The sequence below is a fragment of the Lepidochelys kempii genome, chromosome 13 (genome assembly GCF_965140285.1).
Source record: "Lepidochelys kempii isolate rLepKem1 chromosome 13, rLepKem1.hap1, whole genome shotgun sequence".
Classification (NCBI taxonomy): Eukaryota; Metazoa; Chordata; order Testudines; family Cheloniidae; genus Lepidochelys; species Lepidochelys kempii.
In genome coordinates, this window is record NC_136392.1 from 28,371,684 (window position 1) to 28,394,370 (window position 22,687).

General features: G+C 48.0%; 2 protein-coding genes across 4 annotated transcripts in view; one reads left to right on the top strand and one right to left on the bottom strand.

The window, feature by feature from the left end:
• The window catches only part of NECAB3 (N-terminal EF-hand calcium binding protein 3), a 108,703-nt gene that overhangs the window by 56,634 nt on the left and 29,382 nt on the right, over positions 1-22,687 (top strand). For all 3 annotated transcript variants that reach the window (XM_073309904.2, XM_073309905.2, XM_073309906.2), the window contains exons 4-5: positions 564-589; positions 1,111-1,208. In XM_073309904.2, the coding sequence (XP_073166005.2) occupies positions 564-589; positions 1,111-1,208 (124 nt within the window). The remainder of the gene's footprint in view (positions 1-563; positions 590-1,110; positions 1,209-22,687) is intronic.
• On the bottom strand, positions 21,195-22,313 carry ACTL10 (actin like 10). Its single transcript, XM_073309355.2, has one exon. It carries the CDS (start codon positions 22,311-22,313, stop codon positions 21,195-21,197), a length of 1,119 nt encoding a protein of 372 aa, XP_073165456.2.

A 22,687-nucleotide genomic window follows, 5' to 3' on the forward strand; every position in this document is an offset into this window, starting at 1 on the left:
CACCTAACGCATGATGAGCCTGCTCCAGCCCTGGCTAAGCGAGGTGTGTCTTTTAGCTCATGACGCATTAAGCTCCAGAGGTCCCAGGTTTGATTCTGGCTGCGGGCTAGAGTCTGTCAGCGTAACTACTAGTAAGAGAGCTAGTACGTGAGTGGGGGAATTGCCGTGGGAGACGTTAGAACCTGGCCCTTTGAACCCGCCACCTCCTGGTTACCATTCGAAATTTCACCCTGAGAACCAGAGCGATTGGCTTGCATAGAAAACCAGGACAAAGTTAACACATTGCAACCTGATCCATGGCTCCTGAGCTCCTGCTGCTGCCTTGGAGGTGGCTGGGAGCAGCAGGGGTCGAACCACTCTCAGAATCAGGCCCCTGCTGAACCCTTGTATAACTCATCTGTTTTTTAAGTAGAGCTTTTAAAAACATGCTGATGAACAGCATGTGAACTAGAGAGTTCATTAGGGCCTCGCGTCCGCAGTTCTCAGTTGGCCCGTTGCAGCAGCTGTTTCTCTTGAGACCTGACCCATCCTCTAACCAGAGTTTGTTTTTCTGTTTCTTGCAGCAACTTAGAGACAGAGAAGTTGTGTGGTAAGTAGGGCCGCCAGTTCGGTACTTCTAAATGAATTAGTCCGGGAAGATTGTTTCGGAATTGCCCAGGTTTCTTGCTTTGCAGGATCACTGGCAGAGACAGGACACTCGGGTCTGAGCCAGTCTGGCCGTTCCTATTTGTGCATCTCATCCAGTTGTGACAGGATGATGTTGCAGGAACTCTGCAAGTTGGAAAGCATGGAGTTTGCCCCTGGGTGGGACATTTTGATCCCTGGGAAGGAAAGGGTGTTTTGCTTTATTCCATGGGTGTCAATCTGGAGTCATTGCGCTGATTTCAATGCGATTAACATGAGTTAGCAGACAGCAGTTTTGATCTTGTTTCATTATGTCTGGCACTGCAAATGCCTGCTGTGTAGAAAATGATCCTCAGCTGCCATTCCAGGTGAGGGCACAGGACAAAATAACATCCCGGCAGCAGGTTTCCTAGGAAATAGCAGGATGGAGACAGGCCTTGACGGAATTGCTTTGAAATCTAATCTTAATTGTCTGTCCCACTCCAGATTATTTCTCGGAACACCTGGGAGAATACAGACATGTGCTTTCTGCTCTGGAAGTCCTGAACACTGCTGTCCTAGCTGCCATGGACAAAACCAAACTGGTAAGAATGGGGCCTTACAAAATCTAGGACCCACAGTGTGGGGAGGAGAGAACACATTGCCGCAGTGAAACCTGGGTCTTTGTAATGAGTGCTTTTGTGCCCTCAGATCCTTGCTGGGAATGTCAGCCCTCACATGAGTGTGTTAATGATAATGTAATTAACTGGCTAGTGTGTATGTGCACCACTGCCCGCTAGTGGATGGAACTGAAACTCTTCAGCTGTATGTCATAGGCCCTATACTGCTAGTAGCCCATGCGGATTCTAACTGAGCCCGAGAGGCAGGAGCTGTGTGTTTGGAGCAGAGAGCTCCTAGTTCTGTCCCTGCTGTCCCCGTGGAATTCTGAGAGGCGGTGGGGTGAGTACAACACAGGAACAAGCAGGAAGTCGGAGGTGGCTGCAGCCTTGTCACAATGTGAAAAACAGGCTATTGCTGGGCTGAACTGACCGTAGCGCACGGGCTGGATGGATGCAGCAAAGCCTGTGGGCTGCATGGTACCCTGGTAAGAAAAAACAGCGGCTTGTAAAAGTCACAGCAATGTGCCCTAGTACCTGCATGGGTCTGGAAAGCACAGAGGTGCCGGAGAGTAGTCAGGGCTGGCCCTTGCGTGCGTTTAGCTAATGGAGTCTCTGGCTTGTGGCTGCTGAGGAGACTTGTTTGGATTTTTATTCTTGAGTGCTCCTGCAGCAGGGACAGGCGGTAACGTGGCCTCAGTTGTCTGTGTGTGCGTGCGTGCAGACTCGTGTATCTTTTGCGCTGGTAAGTGTCCCTTTTTATGAAACCAGGGCATGTGTGTGCCTGCTAGTGAGCACACACTAGACACTAAGCATTTCCAGCCCACTGCATCTCCTAAGAGCAGCTGTGCCTTCCCACTAACTAGCCTTGGGGTGGCCCAGGACAATGGGCAGTAATTCTTGAGCTAGGTTTGTACCCTTCCTGCAGGTATCTATGTGGGAGGGCAGAAGCTCACTGTCTAATATTATCCACAAGAGACAGGACAGAAACTAAAAATAATCCAGCACGCTGATCTGACCTAACTACTGACCCTAGTTAGGACTCCAACCTTTCCCTCTAGCCCAGCTCTGCCCCTCAGTACATGACAAGGAATCATCCCTTCATTGCCTTTCTTGATCCCGTTATATGTTCACATGCTTTCCTTGTTACTGTTTTCCCTCCATTCTCAGTGCCAATAGCCTGCCGAGCCCCACCGCGTTCCCTGGCTCTTTCCGGACAGTTACCATCACAAGTGCTCTTTGTTTGAGTTTCCTCCGGCAAAGCAGCTCCTTGCTAGTCATTACGAGGCAGAATAGTCTCCATGTCTGTAGCTTGCAGTGGCCTGAGTTGCGCTCGCGAGCTATCTAGATGGCTGTGTGTATTGCCTGGCTCTCCGGCTGGTGGGATATCACTGTGGAGTAATGGAATCCTGTAGATTCTCTAAGCATTGCAGCCAAAATACGACCCCCATATTCAACCAATGTGAGTAATAACCTCATGGTGCTGCTGCTCTGCTCTCACTCCAGTAGGAACAAGGCTGGCTTGACAGAGAGGGAACTGCACCATAGGCATGCCTGTGGCTGTCTCACTGCATGTGGAAAGGATACGTCTAGTCAAGGTATTATCCTAGGGAGGAATACCACCCAGGAATGGTCACAGGTATTTGTTCCAGTTTTAAAATTAATATGCTTCATCCGAGTGCATGATCCTTATATGTTCGCTTTCTACAAAGAGACCAGGGGCTGATTGTTAAAGGTATTTAGGTGCCTACAGATACCTAATGGAGCATAGGTGCTTTGGAGAATCTCACCTAAGTGCCTTTCTGCATCTTTAGGCACCAAAATATCTTTAACAGGCTTCCCTAAGCAGCCAGTTTGCTGGCAGGAACGTTTAGAGAAGCAAGGAATTTTGAGTGAATAGGAGGAAAAAATGCAGAAAGAATTTCAAAGTTGTAAACGTAAATCTCCACACTTGAAATCTGACTCTGAGAGTTACCTTGTCCACTTAGGGTAGGGACAACACCATGTGACCTGAGGTCTGAGTCCATTCAAAACTAACCAACACAGCTTGAGTATTGAATATCGAATGGAATGAGGGGCAGATCCAACCCTGATTCCCAGAAAGTATCCAGAGATAGAAAATGAGTACTTGTGGCATCTTAGAGACTAACCAATTTATTTGAGCATAAGCTTTTGTGAGCTACAGCTCACTTCATCGGATGCACACAGTATGCATCCGATGAAGTGAGCTGTAGCTCACGAAAGCTTATGCTCAAATAAATTGGTTAGTCTCTAAGGTGCCACAAGTACTCCTTTTCTTTTTGCGAATACAGACTAACACGGCTGTTACTCTGAAACCTATCCAGAGATAGTGACTCTGCTTTGAGAAAATTACAAACTGCTAAGGACAATCCACAAACAGAAGAAGAGGCTAAATTCATTGGATGAATTCCTGGCTACGAGTCATTTGCTTTAGTCCAGTTGCATGTGCTTCCCCTCTTGCTGTATCTTATAAGCTCCCTTTGCATGGTTGGAAGGCAAATCTGTGACTCGTAACTAGGCCACGCAGGCCAGGCCCTGCCTGCTTGTGTGTTGTATGGCAGAGTGTCTGCAGCAGAGAGCATTCCATGCTAAATACAGCGGTGAGAAAGCCTCTGTGACTAATGGATGGGAACACTCCCTGGGAATCAGCAGCCCCGTTTTGTATCTTAAGTGTGTAAATTGGTTTGAGTCTGTGCTCAGGGGCTTATTCCATTCACAGCTGCAGGGTGAGATGGAATTCCCAGGGGTTTTTCTTTCCATTTCACATGAAGCGGTTCAGACTCAGCATGCAGCAGATTAGTGCGTGTGTGTGAGAGAGAGAGAGGCAGAGAGGAGAAGTGTGTGAGTGAGTGAGAGATGGAGAAGATGTACATGTGTGTTTCCAAGTCGTTATGCTTCATATAAGGTTTCTTCCATTGTACAAAAGTGTAGGAGCTAGGGGAGCAGGGCCACTGGCCAGCTCCACCAGCCAAGGAGGGTTGGTGTTGCCGGTGTTCGTCCCCCTCGAAAATTGGGCTCCAGAGACATTGAGTTTAATGCCCAAAATGGAGTCATCCAGATTTAGGGCACATTTTGGAAAATCAGGCCTTAAGTGACTTGCCCACTATCACACACTGACAATGCCAGGAACAGAACCCAGGAGTCCTGGCTCCCAGTCGTATGCTTTAACCACCAGACAACTCTCCCTGCCATTAAGCAAATGGTTAACTTTAAAGTGATTGCTCAGAAATAAAAGTGATTGCTCAGATATTCAAGGCAGCACATGGCATAGCTGCACAGAATTCCAGACCTCAGTTCCATCTGCCATCTATTGCTCCCTTCAATATCCTTATTAAAAAGGAAGCAAGAGGCAGAAATATGCAAATCCCTGCATTCATAGAAGCCCTGCATACAGGATACGGCTGCGCACGAAAAGATTCTGACACCTGCTACCCACTCACTGGCATAAACAAGGCAATCAGAATCAGAAGAACATGTGAACAGCGGGCAATTACACCATGGGGCTGTCACCACAGCCATTTGCTTCAGCTCTAGGGGGAGAGAGAATCATTCACAATAGGTGTCAGTCAGACAGTCCTGAGTTTGTTTCCGTTGGGGTGGAAGGGAGGATGGCTCAATGGGTAGCAGCACCACACGCTCCCCTTCTGCACTAGCTGGGACAGAGAGACATAGCAAGTCATGGAAAAGGAGAAGAGGCTGATGAAAGTGAAGGAGGAGGACTGAGACCCACTTGTTCCTGTTGCCCTCCTATGGTGAAAAAGTACTACACCATAAAGGGACTGGGCACATTCCTTCCTGCTCCCAGCAGGCGATCAGCTTGTGCCATGAGGACACGGGGTCCTTGTAATTTTTATCCTTGGTGCTGTGACTGCAGACCCATCAATTATAGGTGGCACATGATGCAGCAATGCCTAGAGTAAATGATGCCTAATGCTTCCCATGATAAAACCCCCTTTTCAGTTGCCTATAACTTGGCCAGACTTTAACCATTCAAGCTACGTTTTCCGTGTTGGGTGTCTGCCTCAGGCTGAATTCTTTTGGAAAGTTTCAGCAAAAATGGTTGGGCAGATCCCAAGAACAAGTTCTGGGGGAAATGAATTAGTTGTTTATCAGGTAAATAGGAAAATAGGGGTTCCAATTCCCATAAGTCTCTGGTTATTTAGGTCTCCCACACAGTAAATAAAATTGGCATATTTCAGATGTCACCATCACCTCCAGTCAATATCCTCATTAAAAAGGCAGCAAAAGGCAGAAATAGGTCCCATCCTATACAGGTTGGGTTTTTTCCAGGCTAGATTCTGTTCTCAGCATGGTCTGTGCGTCAAGGTTCATTAGACACAGGTACAGGGCAAGATGAAAGTATCTCCAGACGGTGTTTTTTGTAATGAGTTAATCCTTTGAGTATTCAGGTGTCTCTACAAAGAACAGTGCAATTACCGCCTGCTTCCCAGTGTGGCCCCCACATGATCTATTCATTCATTTAACAGTCACTGGTTTAATTATGCAAAAAGAACAGAAGGACTTGTGGCACCTTGGAGACTAACCCATTTATTTGAGCATACCCATTTATTTGAGCATATTTTGTGAGCTACAGCTCACTGCATCGGATGCATTCCGTGGAAAAGGGTTGAATTATGATAACGCTCACAGGGATGTTAAAGATGGCTGTATGGGCCTGGTCAGCAGGCACCTTGAGCCACTCGTTTTCTTAAATGGACTTGTTACTTTTCTTTATCGCCTCTTACTCAGCTCTTTCATTGCTTGAGCAAATTCTCTCCCAGCACTCTATGCAATCCACTGACATTTCTGTGGATAACAGAAGCAAGAAGGCCTGGCTGAAATGCTAGATGGAAATGTAATGCAGTTCCAGGATCAATGCTAGACGTACAATAGGAGACAATGTTGGAGAGGTTTTTTTCCCCCTAGGGAGTTGGATCAGGGAGTAGCTCAGAGCTAACTCCTGCTTGTTTTACTCATGGTAATTGTCACATTGACTCGAATGGGGCTATATATGTGAGTAAGGAGGGTCAGGTTAGGGTTTACTATCCATAGCAAAAGTAGACAGCAGGGGATGAAGTCTGGTTTCTTATTAATGTGATGTGCCCATAGGCTAAGCCATTAGAATAAATTAGTCAACACATAAATAACCAGCTCTAAAAACATCAGGGATTTTCAAAAGCAGGTAGGTGACTCAGGAGCCTAAGTACCAGTGATTTTCAGTGAGACTTAGGCTCCTAAGTCACTTAGACACTTTTGAAAATTTTTCCTGTTGCCTCTTTCCCACCTGTGTCTTAATCACAGTCCCTCTTCACTCAGGCTGGCATTATCCAAGGGGTCCAGCTCCCAGGGAAAGTAACTGGGATTATTACTTATCACAGAGCGCTGGCCAAAGTCCATCAGATTTAAGGCCCCAGAATTGTTTCCATCCAAACCTCCTGTTTTCACTCATCCATAACTTTTGAATTTTTCGATTTCTGGGCTGAAGTTTTCCAGACTTGGTCTCTGTCCCAAGGGAATTTTGGGGGATGCTGGTGGAAGTTAAGCAAAAACAGCCCAAATGTCTTGGAATTAAGGATAAAGAAGAAAATAGTTTTCATGATATTAAAAAAATGTGTGTTCATTCAGCCCCCCCCCCCCGCCTTTTTTTGAACAGCCCTAAAGTCCAAACAGCTGGGGATTTTAAGTTCCAATTTGGCAGGGATATAGCCATCCTGCAGGAGCAGTGCAAGGCTTTGTTCTGGAGGGAATTGGGGTTGATTTGCTAGTTACCTGTGATTGAAAATCACCATACAGAGTATGGGCAGTAGATTTCTTTGCTAAGCAATTTAGTGGCACACCTAAAGAAGGCTGCATTACACTTGTGTGCAGAGCTAACTTATCTGAGCAATACACAGCTTAATCTCCTGAAGGGCCACTTTCTAACTATTTCAGAGAAACAGAAGTTCTCTTCCTGTTCCCACATTCCCCACCATGATGCTCTTCGCCTACAGGAAGGTGCTTGGAGCCAATAAATGCAGAATTCTCTCCTCCTGTCTTCCAGTGACTTTCACAATTCCTTGCACTATGGGGGGAGTCCTCCTCTCTGGCCCCTGTCCCGTAGCAGCCTGCCTGCACCCCAAACTCATCCCCAGCCCTGCCCCACCCCAGAGCCCACCCCCCAGCCAGAGCTTTCACCCCCCACCGCACCCTCAACCATCTGCCCCAGCCCTGGGCCTCTCTAACACCACAAAGCCCTCATCTCCAGGCCCAGCCAGAGCCCTCATCCCCCTGCACCCTAACCATCTGCCCCAGCCCTGGGCCTCTCCAACACCACAAACCCCTCATCTCCAGCCCCAGCAGAGCCCTCATCCCCCTGCACTCCAACCCTCTGCCCCAGCCCTGAGCCTCTCTAACCCCCCAAGCCCCCCCCCCAGTCCCAGACAGAGCCCTCACCCCCCACACTCCTATTCTCACCCTGAGTCCCTCCCACACCCAAACCCCTCATTCCCAGCACCAGACAGAGCTCTCACCCCCTACAACCCTACTCTTGTCCTGAGCCCCTCCAATACTCCAAACCCCTCATCTGCAGCCTCACCCCACAGCCCTCAACCCATAGCCCTGCACCCCCTCCCGTCCCCAAACTCCCTCCCAGAACCTGCACCCTGCACCCCAGTCCCCTGCCCCAGCCTAAGGCCTGCACTCCAGACCTCCTCCCCCACCCAAACTCCCTCCCAGAGCCTTGGGCAGGTGGGGGGTGGAGTTTGGGTGGGGGTGGGTTCTGGGCACCAACAAAATTTCTACAAACCTGCCACCCCTGCTAGGGCCCAGGCTGGAGTTTCATTGGCAGGGCAGGCTGGACCTCCCTTTGCCTCCAGGAAGGTGGGGGACACTGACTCTCAGAACCTGGAGGTAAAAGAAGGCTGGAAAATGTAGTTCCCCATAGCAGCCATGACAAGGGACAAGCATGGTGGGAAAGAAAAGGACTGTGTAAAAAGCCCCTGGGGATAAAGATGCTGGTCCCCTTTTAAAGTGTTTTGAGACCGCCAGATTAAAACCTAGACATCTTTTGTTTTATTTACTGCTTTATGTTTCCCTGTTTTCAAATAATTTGTGAACACCTTTCCAGGGCCAGATCTAGAAGGAATCAGGCTGGGCCTCTGGGACTCTCCAGAGTTCTGGGCACACACATTCTCTGTTCTTTGGTTGACTCTTGCAATTGTTTCTTTGTACAAATTTTGAAGCTGCTGCCTCTGCCAAGTGTCTGTGACACTGCAGAGACTGGCTGAGTGTTCTGGACAAACCAGGATAAAGCCCAAAGCAGGGGCCATTTTCAGTTTTGTTTACAAATCCCAGAGATTTGTCTTTACTTTTTGTCCTGATCCATCTCAGGGTGGCCTCTGGCAGAGAGCCTGTCTGGCAAGGGTCACCTTGGCTGCGACTGCACACCATGCATTGGCTCAGAGCAGGCTGGTTTGGAGAGAGCCACGGGGGTAGGTCAAGTAAGGGGCCATCAGATCTGTACTTCTGCTGGGAACCCCCAGCATCTCCAGGGCATGAGAGGGCTGGGCCTGCCTGCAGGTTGAGGGGGGTGGTGAATTCAGACACCCCAATTCTCACTTAACTCCCTGCACAAAGGTCTGTTTGCAGAGAGAGGTGAATTTCACCCAGAGAGCGTAGGGCTCCCTAGTAGGCTTGGTGGGGAACTCCACCATGGACCATTGTGTGTAGGACAATACTGATTCACCAGCTCTGACAGGCAGGGGGACAAGAGAGGGGGAGCCATGCCCCAGAATAGCCCAGTGACTGATGCACTCCACTGGGTTGTGGCAGACTCAGGATCATATCCCTGCTCTGGAGCAGTGACTTGAACCAGGCTCTCCCACACAGTGCGTGTCCTAACCACTGGGCTGTGGAGTCCATCCCTTAATTATTTATCCCAAGTGGAACAGCTCCAGCAGCAGAGCTGGTGGTCAGCGCACTCACCTGGGATGTGGGGACCAAGGCTCAGGTCCCTGCTCCAAATGAGGCAAGGTGGGGACTTAAATCTGGGTCTCGCACATGCCAGATGAGTGCCCTGGCCACTGAGCTACTGGCTGCTCTGGGATGGGCACTCCCTGGTTTTTACTGAGAAATCTGGAAGGTCTCAGTTTTGTTCTGCATTGGAATAGAAACAAATGTTGAAACCTTGACATTTCCCCCTAAATATAAATCTTGTTTTCCGGCCCCCCTCCTGTCTACCTGCCATGGCAACGCAGAACTGGCGATCAGACCTGTTCACCAGCTGAAAAGCAGGCTAAGAAAGTGAAGTCTTATTATCTAGAGCCTCTGGACTGGGACTCTGGAAAGCTCAGCTATTCCTCCTCCTGCCACTGGCTTTCCGGGCAAGTCCCTTTGTGCCTCTGTGCCTCAGTTTCCCCATTTGTAAACTGGGGATAAAGATGCTGGTCCTCTTCGTAAAGTGCTTTGAGACCGCCAGATTAAAACCTAGACATCTTTTGTTTTATTTACTGCTTTCCATTGCCCTGTTTTCAAATAATTTATGAACACCTGTTTCTCCTATGCTTGCTTGTAGCGAATCACTGTAGCGGATGAATAATGGGCCCCTTGGAAAGGCTACATTGGAAGCCAACAAATTTGCATTCTGTACCTTTCCTCCTCAGCGGATCCTAGGGAGGGTCCATGGGTAATTAGTTCCAGACGGCTTTTGCAGTAAACAGAAGAGAGCGTCTGAGTTTGTGCAAATCACGCAAATACAAAAGAATGATGTTGGCAGTGATTTCAGTGCCCAAAGCTTTAGCTAGAGAGAATGAGACTGTGCACAGCTGGAGTCTATTCAGGAATCCCCAGCCCACATTCAGGTCCCCCCCAAAACCAACGCCCTGATCCCTTTGTAATAGTCTCTTTATTTGGATTTCCTTACAGCTGGGGCAGGAGATTGAAACAGCAGGGGGAGCTCTCACCACACCAGCCAAGGAGATGAGGTGGGGGAGTTGGTGGGGAACACTGCGTAGCTTTGGTTTCCTCAGAGGAAGGAAAGCTGTTCCCTCCCACTTGCTGCCATCCCTGACCCCCCCACCCCTCACCCCCCTGGGCTCATAAAACCATGCCAGAGACCTTGGGGGTTGGATTCATTTGACCGGGCTGTGGACATCCCGATGGTTCAAGAGGCGCATGCAACCTCAGCCTCCATGTAGAGCAACCCCTTTGCATGAGGATAAGTGGTTTGTATCTGTCGCTGTGCTGTCTTGCTCTTGGTTTAGCCAGCCTGGGTTGAGACACTCTGCCTGATGCTCAGCTGCCTGGTGGCTGGGTGTGTACCTGGGTGTGCAGTTGCGAAACCCTGACCCGGTACTCCAAATAACACCTCACATGCTGGGGGAGCTCAGTCTGAACTGGACTCCAGCCTTCCTGCTTCTGGCCCACCTCCAGCCACGTGGGAAGTTCCTGGCTAGCCCACACTGAGCTCCCGTTACCACCTGAACGGCGCTGTGGTGAGCTGACCTACAGTGGAGACCTGTCCAGGCAGCCAAGGCCGGGGCCCGTTTAGTTGCTTCTCTAGAAGGTGCTTATTCATGGCCTGGCAGGTAAATGAGGAGATTCGTTTAAAACACAGAAGAAAGTACACCTGCAATAACGTTGCCTCTGCCAAGTGCTCTCCCAGTGGCTGAGGTGAGAAGCTATATTAACAGCTGCTGTCCCCTCCCTCTCAGGCTGGAGAGGAGAGCTGGCTCTGGCTGACACTTCTGCACATTTGAAGCCATGGGGACACTGGCTCAATTAATGGTCGTGTCCTCTGGGGTTTTTTGTCTCCTGACAGAAACGTTTCCCACTCCATGTAATCCAGGTTACTCAGCGGATTTGGGCGAGCATTCCCAATGACGCAGTTAAATCATAAACCCCTCTTCTCTTCCTTGAGACACTGTGTTCAAGCTTTGCAACAGGAGTTGCATCTGCTATCTCCTCTAGAAATGAATAACCAATTTATTTGAGCATGAGCTTTCGTGAGCTACAGCTCACTTCATCGGATGCATGCCGTGGAAACTGCAGCAGGCTTTATATATACACAGAGAATATGAAACAATACCTCCTCCCACCCCACTGTCCTGCTGGTAATAGCTTATCTAAAGTGATCATCAGGTGGGCCATTTCCAGCACAAATCCAGGTTTTCTCACCCTCCACCCCCCCACACAAATTCACTCTCCTGCTGGTGATAGCCCATCCAAAGTGACAACTCTTTACACAATGTGCATGACAATCAAGTTGGGCTATTTCCTGCACAAATCCAGGTTTTCTCACATCCCCCCCACCCCCATACACACACAAACTCACTCTCCTGCTGGTAATAGCTCATCCAAACTGACCACTCTCCAAGTTTAAATCCAAGTTAAACCAGAACATCTGGGGGGGGGGGGGGGTAGGAAAAAACAAGAGGAAACAGGCTACCTTGCATAATGACTTAGCCACTCCCAGTCTCTATTTAAGCCTAAACTAATAGTATCCAATTTGCAAATGAATTCCAATTCAGCAGTTTCTCGCTGGAGTCTGGATTTGAAGTTTTTTTGTTTTAAGATAGCGACCTTCATGTCTGTGATTGCGTGACCAGAGAGATTGAAGTGTTCTCCGACTGGTTTATGAATGTTATAATTCTTGACATCTGATTTGTGTCCATTTATTCTTTTACGTAGAGACTGTCCAGTTTGACCAATGTACATGGCAGAGGGGCATTGCTGGCACATGATGGCATATATCACATTGGTGGATGTGCAGGTGAACGAGCCTCTGATAGTGTGGCTGATGTTATTAGGCCCTGTGATGGTGTCCCCTGAATAGATATGTGGACACAGTTGGCAACAGGCTTTGTTGCAAGGATAAGTTCCTGGGTTAGTGGTTCAAGATTTGTGAGAGACAGGCCAGTCCTTGCCTACAGACAGCCCCGCAACCTGAAGCAAATACTCACCAACAACCACATACCACACAACAGAACCACTAACCCAGGAACTTATCCTTGCAACAAAGCCCGTTGCCATCCGATGAAGTGAGCTGTAGCTCACGAAAGCTCATGCTCAAATAAATTGGTTAGTCTCTAAGGTGCCACAAGTACTCCTTTTCTTTTTGCGAATACAGACTAACACGGCTGTTACTCTAAAACCTAGAAATGAATGTTACTGATTATTGCTGCAGACCTAGGCTTTGTGACAGTCGTATGGCACCCAAAAGTAGGGGATCTTCCTGTCATAAGAGTAATTCAGTGGTATGGGGTTCTCAGCTGGATGATGCTCATGACAGAGGAGCAGCCAGGCCAAATTGGTGTGGGCGGCGTTGCAGCCCCATGCGTGAGTGCTGTTGTATCTTGGCGCTATTGTAAGGTGGGGGCTGGGTCTTGAAGCAAAGACGCTAAGGTGGGGCATGTCGAGCTTTTCAGAATCCACCCTTGTAATAGTACAATTAGCTACATGTTAGTTAATAATCCCTACTTCTTCTATAGCATTTCTCATCGGTAGATCTCATAGCACTTCGCAGGCTGTCATGTATTTATCCTCACAACACCCCTGTGGGCGCACCTGCACTGTCTCTGGGAGTGAGCCTCCCAGCCCGGGTACACAAGGCACGTTACAAACGGCTGTATAGACATGGCTTGGGCTCTTGAGCCTGAGGGAGATGCCTGAGAGCCTGAGCTCCAGCCACTACACAGCTCTCTTTAGCACGCTAGGATGAGTCCCACCTACACAAGTCTATAGACCCAGGCTGGGAGCCTCACTCCCAGGTGCGGTGTAGACATTCCCACAGGGCCAGGGCAGTGCTGTTAATTCCATTGTGCCTCAGTTCCCCTTCTGTACAGCGAGACTGAGTGTCTTGCCCAAGTCAGACAGGAAATCTGTGGCAAAGCAGGAAATTGAATCTGGGTCTTCTCAGTTCTAAGCCGACACCCTAACAACTGGGCCTTCCTTCCTCTCCAAAGCTCTTGGGAACAATCAGAGGAGCTAAGCTTAGGACCCCAGTGAGGGGGGCACAGCTGGCTTTATGCCATCCTTGCCATCCCCCAGTCCTAGGGGATGATGGAGGCCATTTCAGCCCCCAGTACAAGTGAGAGCCACCTTGGGGCTCAAGGTGCTCTAAAATGGTGGGTGAGCCTTGTGCTGTTCACCCTGTATATGGAGTTTCACTAAGAGTTTATCTGGCCAAAAATCCCTTCCTTTTCACCTCAGCAAGAGATGGCAGGCACTTCCAGGGAGCACTGGTAACTACGGGGGCTCAGGAAGGCCATCTGTTCATTCCCAGTGAGGAGCAGCTGAAGCAATGGCAGGGGACTAGGTAATCATCTCTAAACCTCCCTACTGTGAGGTAACCGCAGCTTCTCATCTGCCAGAGCAGAGGAGGGGATGGAAGAGCCAGACCCTTTGGAAAGAAGAATTGTGTGCCAGCTGGAAGGTGGCTGTTAGCCCAGTGGAATCCAGATATAGCAAAATGAAACATCATTGATTTTGCAACCTTTATTCACATTGTGGACATTCACTCATTTTAATTTGGGGAAACTGAGGTACAGGAAAGGGGAAGTAACTTGCCCAAGGTCTTGCAACAAGTCAGTGGCAGGGCTGAGGTTAGAACTCTATCCATTGGTCCGCACTGCCTCCTAGTCCTGGCTCCTGGACTCGAGAGACCATTGGTCTGTTGCAACATTCCTGCGCAGGCTTGTCTGACATGTGAACTGTTCACAAACATGTGAATGTGTACAAAAGCCTAGGTGTGGGTTCTCCCAAATCTACGGCCCCAATGAGCAGGACTGAACAAGCCCTCAAGCGTTAGGCTTGAGTGAGCCTGGATCCTCATTATATACAACACTCGCCCCCTTCCTCCTGCACAGACTCTTGGAAATGCCAGCATTGACAGGGTTAAATTCAAGTGCTTTCTTTCAGGGCTTACAAAATTATGGAGCCCTCAACTTCTCCATGGGTCAGAGTGAGACGCAATAGGAATGGGATACATTCAACCTTGACAATATTGTGGGAATCTGTTTTGGGGACACGCACTGTGGAGAGCAAATTCACAACACCCAGCAAGGAGAAAAGTCTGATAGGCTTCTGATATTTTTGGTGATTCATTTCTCCTCCCGTTTGAGTGACCCAGAGTTCACACTGAGTGCTAACCACTTGAAATGTGTATGTGGTGGGAATGAGATGCGCCTGCACTTCAGAGCTTGCATGTGTGCCTGTTAGTTTATTGTGTGTATCTTCTAGACTAATACATAGCCTTACTTCACCAGGGAGCTTTGCATATACACACAGATTAATGTATTGTCATAATAGATATAGATCATGCAAAATATTGTATTTTCCTAATAAAACAAGTTATTTTTTATATTTTTGAATTAGGCCTGTCGATTAATTGCAGTTAACTCAAGCAATTAACGCAAAAAATGTAATTGCAATTAATGGCACTGTTAAGGAACAGAATACCAATTGTAATATATTAAATATTTTTGGATGTTTTTCTACATTTTCAAATATATTGATTTCAATTACAACACAAAATATAAAGTGTACACTACTCTCTTTATATTATTATTTTTATTATAAATATTTGCACTGTAAAAATGATAAACAAAAGAAATAGTATTTTTCAATTCACCTCAGACAAGTACTGTAGTGCAATCTCTTTATCATGAAAGTGCAACTTACAAATATAGATTTTTTTGTTACATAACTTCACTCAAAAACAAAACAATGTAAAACTTTAGAGCCTACAAGTCCACTAAGTCCTACTTCTTGTTCAGCCAGTCACTAAGACAAACAAGTTTGATTACATTTACGGAGATAATGCTGCCTGCTTCTTATTTACAATGTTACCAGAAATGTTCAGATGTTCACATGGCACTTTTGCCAGCATTGCAAGGTATTTACATACCAGATATGCTAAACATTCATATGCTCCTTCGTGCTTTGGCCGCCATTCCAGAGGACATGCTTCCATGCTGATGATGCTCATTAAAAAAAAATGTTTTTTAAATTTGTGACTGAACTCCTTGGGGGAAAATTGTATGTCTCCTGCTCTGTTTGCCCCGCATTCTGCCATATATTTCATGTTATAGCCATTTCAGATGATGACCCAGCACATGTTGTTCGTTTTAAGAACACTTTCACAGCAGATTTGACAAAACGCAAAGAAGGTACCAATGTGAGATTTCTAAAGGTAGATATAGCACTTGACCCAAGGCTTAAGAATCTGAAGTGCCTTCCAAAATCTGAGAGGGATGAGGTGTGGTGCATGCTTTCAGAAGTCTTAAAAAAGCAACACTCCAATGCAGAAACTACAGAACCTGAACCACCAAAAAAGAAAATCAACCTTCTGCTAGTGGCATCTGACTCAGATGAAGAAAATCAACATGCATCATTCTGCACTGCTTTGGATCATTATCCAGCAGAACCCATCATCAGCATGGACGCATGTCCTCTGGAATGGTGGCTGAAGCACAAAGGTACATATGAATCTTTAGCGCATCTGGCATGTAAATATCTTGCAACGCTGACTACTACAGTGCCATGCGAATGCCTGTTCTCACTTTCAGGTGGCATTGTAAACAAGAAGCAGGCAGCATTATCTCCTGCAAATGTAAACAAACTTGTTTGTCTGAGTGATTGGCTGAACAAGAAATAGGACTGACTGGATTTGTAGGTTCTAAAGTTTTACATGGTTTTATTTTTGAATGCAGTTATTTTTTGTACATACTGCAATTCTAGATTTGTAAGTTCAACTTCCATGAGAAAGAGATTGCACTACAGTACTTGTACTGGGTGAATTGAAAAATACTATTTCTTTTTTTACAGTGCAAATATTTGTAATAAAAATAATTGTAAAGTGAGCACTGTACACTTTGTATTCTGTGTTGTAATTGAAATCAATATATTTGAAAATGTAGTTAACATCCAAAAATAAATAAATGGGATTCTGTTATTGTTTAACAGCACAATTAATTGCACAATTAAGCACAATTAATTTTTTTAATCGCTTGACAGCCCTAATTTCAATGATACTAAAGTAGGATGAAATGAATAATACTTTTTTAAAACCCAGGACTTTGTTGGTAAAAATCAGTTTAAACTGAAAGCGAAGGGGCTTAAGCATACATAACATAAGGAAGACCATGGGCTCCATGTACACACAGTGCACACTGATAGAAGGAGCTTTTTGGAGGGTGTAGGAACACCAGCTCCCAGAAAGACATTGTCTACGCTGACAGAAGCACTGCTCCATCGACACAGTTGTGTCTACACCGCGGGGTTTGTCGGCATAGCTGTGTCTGTTGGGGTGTGGTTTATACACGTCCATGTCCAATGTTGCTATGCCGGTATACGTTTTAAGTGTAGTCCTAGCCTGTCATAAGCAGCCCCATCAAAGTAAGTGCTTCCCAATATGAGCGTTACAGAACTGGCCTTGCAGCTGATAGAGGTTGTGTGGGACAGTCTGCTGCGATACAAAACTGCTACCTGGAGTGTGGAGGCTGAGGGGAGACCACTTCCTGCATCCGGGGATTGGTGAAGAGGGGGGTGATGGGGAATGGGCAGAGGAACCATAGAGGCAACAAAGGAAATGGAGGAGCTGTGGGGAGAGGGGTGAACCACGAAGGGAGGAGAAGGACAACAAATGGGGCCAGTGAGAGAGTAACCCTATGGGGAGGGATTCAAAGGTTCTTTCAAATGAAAGAATTACATTGATGATGGTGCAGAGACCCCTGTCAAGGAGCAGGCTGGTGAAGGCAGCCATGGGGGAGAATCGTTCAGCTCCTCTAAAGGGATATTGTAGAAAAAGGATTGCACAGATAAATAACTTGGTCTGAAGAAAACCTTCAATGCATTGTGAAAATGTTATTTGAACTGCTTCCTGAAACCGCAGCTCTGTCTGCTTTTCTTGGCATCACAGTGAGGAGCAGAGAGGTGACTGGCCTGATCGTGTTCAGGTGTGTGCCAGCCCAGAATATTGATTTACAGGAGATCAGATGCAGAACGTGGCTAATCACACATGCAAATACTTCTGATTAGCCACAGGAGGATGCCCTTACTTGAATTGCTTGTGGAATTGCAGTCATTTTGCATGCAAATTAGGCACACAACTGGGTCTGTGTTTTTTGTGTATAAAACTGCATCCCTAAATTGTTTCAAAATCAGGCCCGCAATGTGTGGTTTGGAGTTTAAGACCTTCTGCAGAGTTCTGGGAGATGGTGGTATAATGGGGATAATGGGGGATAATGGGGTCAACAGGCAGTATTCTAGCCCAGATAATCATGTCCAGGGACACCGGGAACACCCCTGCAAACCCGTCTTCGCACACACAAACGGCATTTAGTGTTAAATAACTTTGACAAGCCATCGCATATCTGTTTACTCATTCACTGTGTTCCATTGCAAATGTTTGGAGGCGTGGGAAGGGGCATGAGAAGTGTGTGACACCATTTGAAATATTGCCTTTCTGATCTTGGCCCTTGTTTTGTCTCCCGGATCATATTACTGTTCATGAAAGAATTGCAAAGGGAAAGACCGCTCGGTATTATCTGAGTTTATTGTGTAGACAGCAATAGAATGCTTGGGCACTGGACATCTCTTCTACAGAAAGAGAGTCAATTCTACCTCCTAGGAGTAAGTCAGTAAATAATAGATTCTGTTTTAGCCACAGTCAGTCATTTGAAATGCTCATTTTCCTTCCTCCTGAGCCCCATCAATGGTGACAACGCTTCTACAGTGGACTGTAGCCAGAGAGCTCCTCACCAAGGAGCAGGGAGTGCAGCCTGTACCAGAAAGGGACCCCCTCCATTAGGGGGTCCAGGCAACACCCCTCATCCAGTTCAAAAACCATGACCACCAGAAGCAAGACTGAGCCCATGGTCTTCCTTATGTTGTGACGCCTCTGCTTCGCCTTCTCCTTGTCTCCTTTCCTTTCACTCCAGAGGGCTGAGGCTGGTGCTGGTGGCAAGCCTGGATTGTCTGCCACCCGAGGATTTCCCATCCCTGGTGTATGGCCGTCACTGGGGGGGTGGCACAGTCCAGTGGGGGATGGGAGGTGGTTATTTGAGCTGGGATGCACAGAGCTGGTCTGGAAAGTAACAAATTTTCCCATTACTTCTCCCTTACTGGTGTGAGGGCTAAGCAGGTGAATAGCCAGGGTCAGTGTATCCCTCAGAGGCCAATGGAAAGTCCCCAAGGACCTTAGTAGATAAATCCAAACGTTGCGTTCTGTTTTCCCCTGCTGTGCCAGCAGAGTATGTAATGCAGGGGTGGGCAAACTTTTTGGCCCAAGGGCCACATTGGGGTTGCAAAGCTGTATGGAGGGCCAGGTAGGGAAGGCTGTGTCTCCCCAGACAGACTGGCCCCCGCCCCCTATCCACCCCTCCCACTTCCCGCCCCCTGACTGCCCCCTCAGAACCCCCAACCCATCCAACCCCCGCCCCGCTCCTTGTCGCCTGACAGCCTCTCCCAAGACCCCCCCAACCCTAAACGCCCCTCCCAGGACCCCAACCCCCCGGTCCCCTGACTGCCCCGACGCCTATCCACACCTCTACCCCCTGACAGGCCCCCCGGGACTCCCACGCCTATCCAACCCCTCCCTGTCCCCTGACCCCCCGCCACGAACCTCCACCCCATCCAACTGCCCCCCAGGACTCCCTGCCCCTTATCCAACACCCCCCCCGGCCCAGCCCCCTTACCATGCCGCTTAGAGCAGCATGTGTGGCTGCCGCACTGCCTGGCCAGAGCCAGCCCGCCCACCGCGCTGCCCTGCAGGAGTGCGCAGCCCCACCGCCCAGAGCACTGCCCTGGCGTGGCTGGGCGGGGGGGGGACAGCAGGGGAGGGGCTGGGGGCGAGCCTCCCCGTCAGGAGCTCAGCGCCGGGCAGGATGGTCCCGCGGGCCAGGTGTGGCCCACGGGCCGTAGTTTGCCCACCTCTGATGTAGTGTATGCATGTTGTGTTTGCAGGGTATGAGTTGTGTCTATGGTAAGTGACTGTTATGTGTGTTTTCCTCTCTTCCTTTTTGTGTTTGGTTAGCCCACTGATCCCTCTTGCTAATGGTTGTAAGCTCCTTGGCACGGGGACTTGTCTGGTTTTTTATCCCTAAAGCACCTTGCAAACTGGCAACTAATGAAACGTAATAACAGTGAATAACCTAATGATGACACCCCAGTAACTTGGGTATGTCCTCAGTGGATACTTACAAATTTCTTCTTCTAAAACAGTGTTTGAATCACACTACCTCCTTCTCCAGATCTTTCCTCCTACCCTTGCATTGGCATTCTGATTGTCTTTCTCGAGATATAATTTCTCATGCTGGGGCTTCCTCACGGTAACAGCCACTCTTCCTTGGGAGGGAGGTCCGGGTAATTCTGCTGCCTCCCACCTCTTGGGAGATATGCCTCTGACTAATAGGCCAGTTGTAAAAGCCACCAAACTGCTATTGTGAGGTCACCAAGATGTAGTTTTGCAGTGAGTAATCAGTGACTTCAAGACTTGCCCCTGAGTGTGACTCTGAGACTTGGTCCCTGGATATGAAGAGCTGAAGGGGCCTTAAAGTCTGTAGAGGGGATACTTGTACTGGGAATAAATTTCATTCTGCAGATTTGAATTAAGTTTGAGGCCATCCCTAAACCACTTCTGAGATACACAACCCCATTGCACTGTCCCCACAGCAAGAAGTATCAGCAAAGAAAACTCTGCTTGTGTATTCAGTGATAATATTTCCCTTTCTCAGAGTATTGCTAGGCAGCAGCCTCTCTAGAGCTAAAGTGGCCAACTGAGGGGCAGCCAAGAATGCTGGCATAACTCCATTAACTTCAGAGGAGCAATGCTTGCAGAGAACTGGGTCTTGAGTTTCCAGAATTGGGCCAATTATGCACCAAGTCCCTAAAATCCAAGACCAAAACTTGCCCGAGCCTCAAAACTGACAGGTTGGGTCTGGGTCTAAGATAGAATTTTTCTGCTTGATTTGAAGTGAAATGTACAAGGAGTTCCTGAGTTATGGTGTCCTAAAAATAGCAGTATTCAGAACGGAAAAGGTCTCTTAATTTTTGTCACTTTATAACAAAATGAGAGAGAAAGAGAGAGAGAGAGAAACTTAGCTAACTAGCCTCCCTGAGCTGAGAGCCGATGTCCACCACCATAGGTTATCTGATTTAATGTCAAAACCAGAATTATTAACTTTGTATTAGGAATCTTGCTAATGCAACATGGGGAAAGAATGCTTTCTATATATGCTATCATCTGCACCTCTACTCTCCTCCCAACCCTGCTCTATGTGGCTCTCCTGAGTTCTGCTGGAGAAGGTCCAGTCGACAAATGGGGTGTTTCTCTTCCTGACATTCACATGAACAGCTCGATTGGGGATTCCTTCTACAATCTGCAGGACAAAGATCCTTTCTAGTGAAATTCAGGGACTTTAAAAAAAAATAAGGAAATTCTCCAACAAAACTTTAAGGTGAAGTTAAAGTTGCAGCAACACATCCGTGTTGGGTGCTTTGTATCCCTGCAAGGCACAGTCTCAGAGCCTTAGTGTTGTCTATACACAAACTGGAACCAAAATAATTAAATCAGTTTTCATTCATGCCAGCATCAGTTATTTTGGTGTAAGCTTATACGTGGCGACGTGTGTTTCAGATTAAGAGTGGCCACACACAGACTTCCATTGAAACATTCATAGGTGTGAATTAAAAGCAGTTTAATTACTTTGATTCCAGTTTGTGTGTAGATAGCCCCAGAAATAGAAACTCAGGAAATCCAGGAGTAAGGTGGTATTTCTCAGACAATGCACTCATATGCACTCATATCATGACAACCTTAACTCTGCCCCTGGAGAGACAACAGGAAACTGGGATGCCAGATGCATTGCTTTCTTTGTTACAGAGACCTTTGCATTCCTGCCTTGGCTTTAATTGTATAGGCAGAATTATACCATTTTGGGCAGACAGATAGCCAGAACAGTGGTTATTTATTAGAAACTAATTGAACTTCTTGTGCACATATGCTGCCCCGCACTCCTGGTACTCGCCCTTTCTCATCCACATATGCCGGAAGGACTTAAGCGAGGCTGCCATGGAGCCTCCAGCCCAGACTGCCATACTCCTCTTTGGGGCAGCCAGAATTTTAATCCGGTAGCCTTTGCCATATAACAAGGCATCCAGCTCTGAGCACATCCTCTCAGGGAAACCAGGAAACATTGATGAGCCCCCTGATAACACAGTGTTACCGATAATGTCCCCCTTGCACTCGTCTGGCACCTTCTGGAGGCTTTGGAAAGCTAAAAGGTGAATGCCTGGAGAATTTTGGTCTAGCAGTTTTGGCTGGAAGAGTGGCTCTGGGCAGCAGAACCGCTCCTTATCCAGAGTTATCCAGTGCCCATCAGGGGTCTTAAAACACACTGGGAACTGGTGAGCTTTGTCTTGGAGGTCTCCTTCATAGTCCATGGACACGTAGCAGCACTGCTTCTTCAGCTGGGTCACCGTCGTCTTCTGCAAGGCATATAGCAGCTGTGGGTCATTGGAGCTCTTCAGCAGCAGGGTATGCATGTGCTTGGAAAGGAAAAACCCAGCCACGTCCAGGCGATACGTGGCTTCCCTCCAGATCTGCCCAGCGCAGATGGAAGTGACATGGGACACCCCAGCCCCAGCCTCCACAGCCAGGCCAGTGACCCTGCCACAGGAGCAGAGGGAGAGGAGGCCTGTGTTAGCCACGTGCAAGGCTGGAACAGCGAAGGCCTCAAAGAACACCTCGGCCACCTTCTCCCGATTGGTTGTGGGGCAGGAGGGAGAGTCGGTCATGAGCAGTGGGTGCTCCTCAGGGGACAGTCTCAGCCCGCAGAAGAAAAGGTGGCTCCACAGATTTTCCATGGCTTCCCAGTCAGTGATGATGCCATGCCTGAGCGGGTGGGTTTTGGGTGCCCTGGCACCCCCTATCCCACAGCCAGTAGCAGCGAGATGGCATGGGATCTCCCGCATCACAGCTGGGCAGGTGGGAGGCATGGACGTGGTCTTCAGCACAGACTTTGGCTTGTCCTCTCCAGCAAAGCCGGCTCGAGTGAAGCAACTACCATTGTCGATGACAACCGCAACCTTTCCCATAGTGTTATCTGCACCACCAAACTGTCTGAGCTTTATCCACTTCTGACGTCAGGATGGGGAAGACGCACAGTCAGGGATTAGAGGGAAGAAGGGAATTGGAAAGCTTGCCTCATCCTGCAACAGAGCAAACGGATGATCTATAATGCAGTGTCTAGTCACGTTACCAGTTAAATACAAACCCATTGTGAATGCGGGATTACAGCTGAGAAACGCAATGATCAAGAGTCAGGACATGCCCACAAGCCGGGGGTTCCTCAGCAGCAGTGACTTGGATGTGCCGTGGAGTTGCCCCCTTCTGGAGTTGGTCTGCTTGGACACTTTTGGCCATCTCATCATGCCTTGTCACGTAAACACAATCATGCTGGTACGTCTGC

Bases quoted from the DNA above. Each gene is read 5' to 3' on its own strand.
- ACTL10 (XM_073309355.2), bottom strand. From the start codon at position 22,313: ATGGGAAAGGTTGCGGTTGTCATCGACAATGGTAGTTGCTTCACTCGA.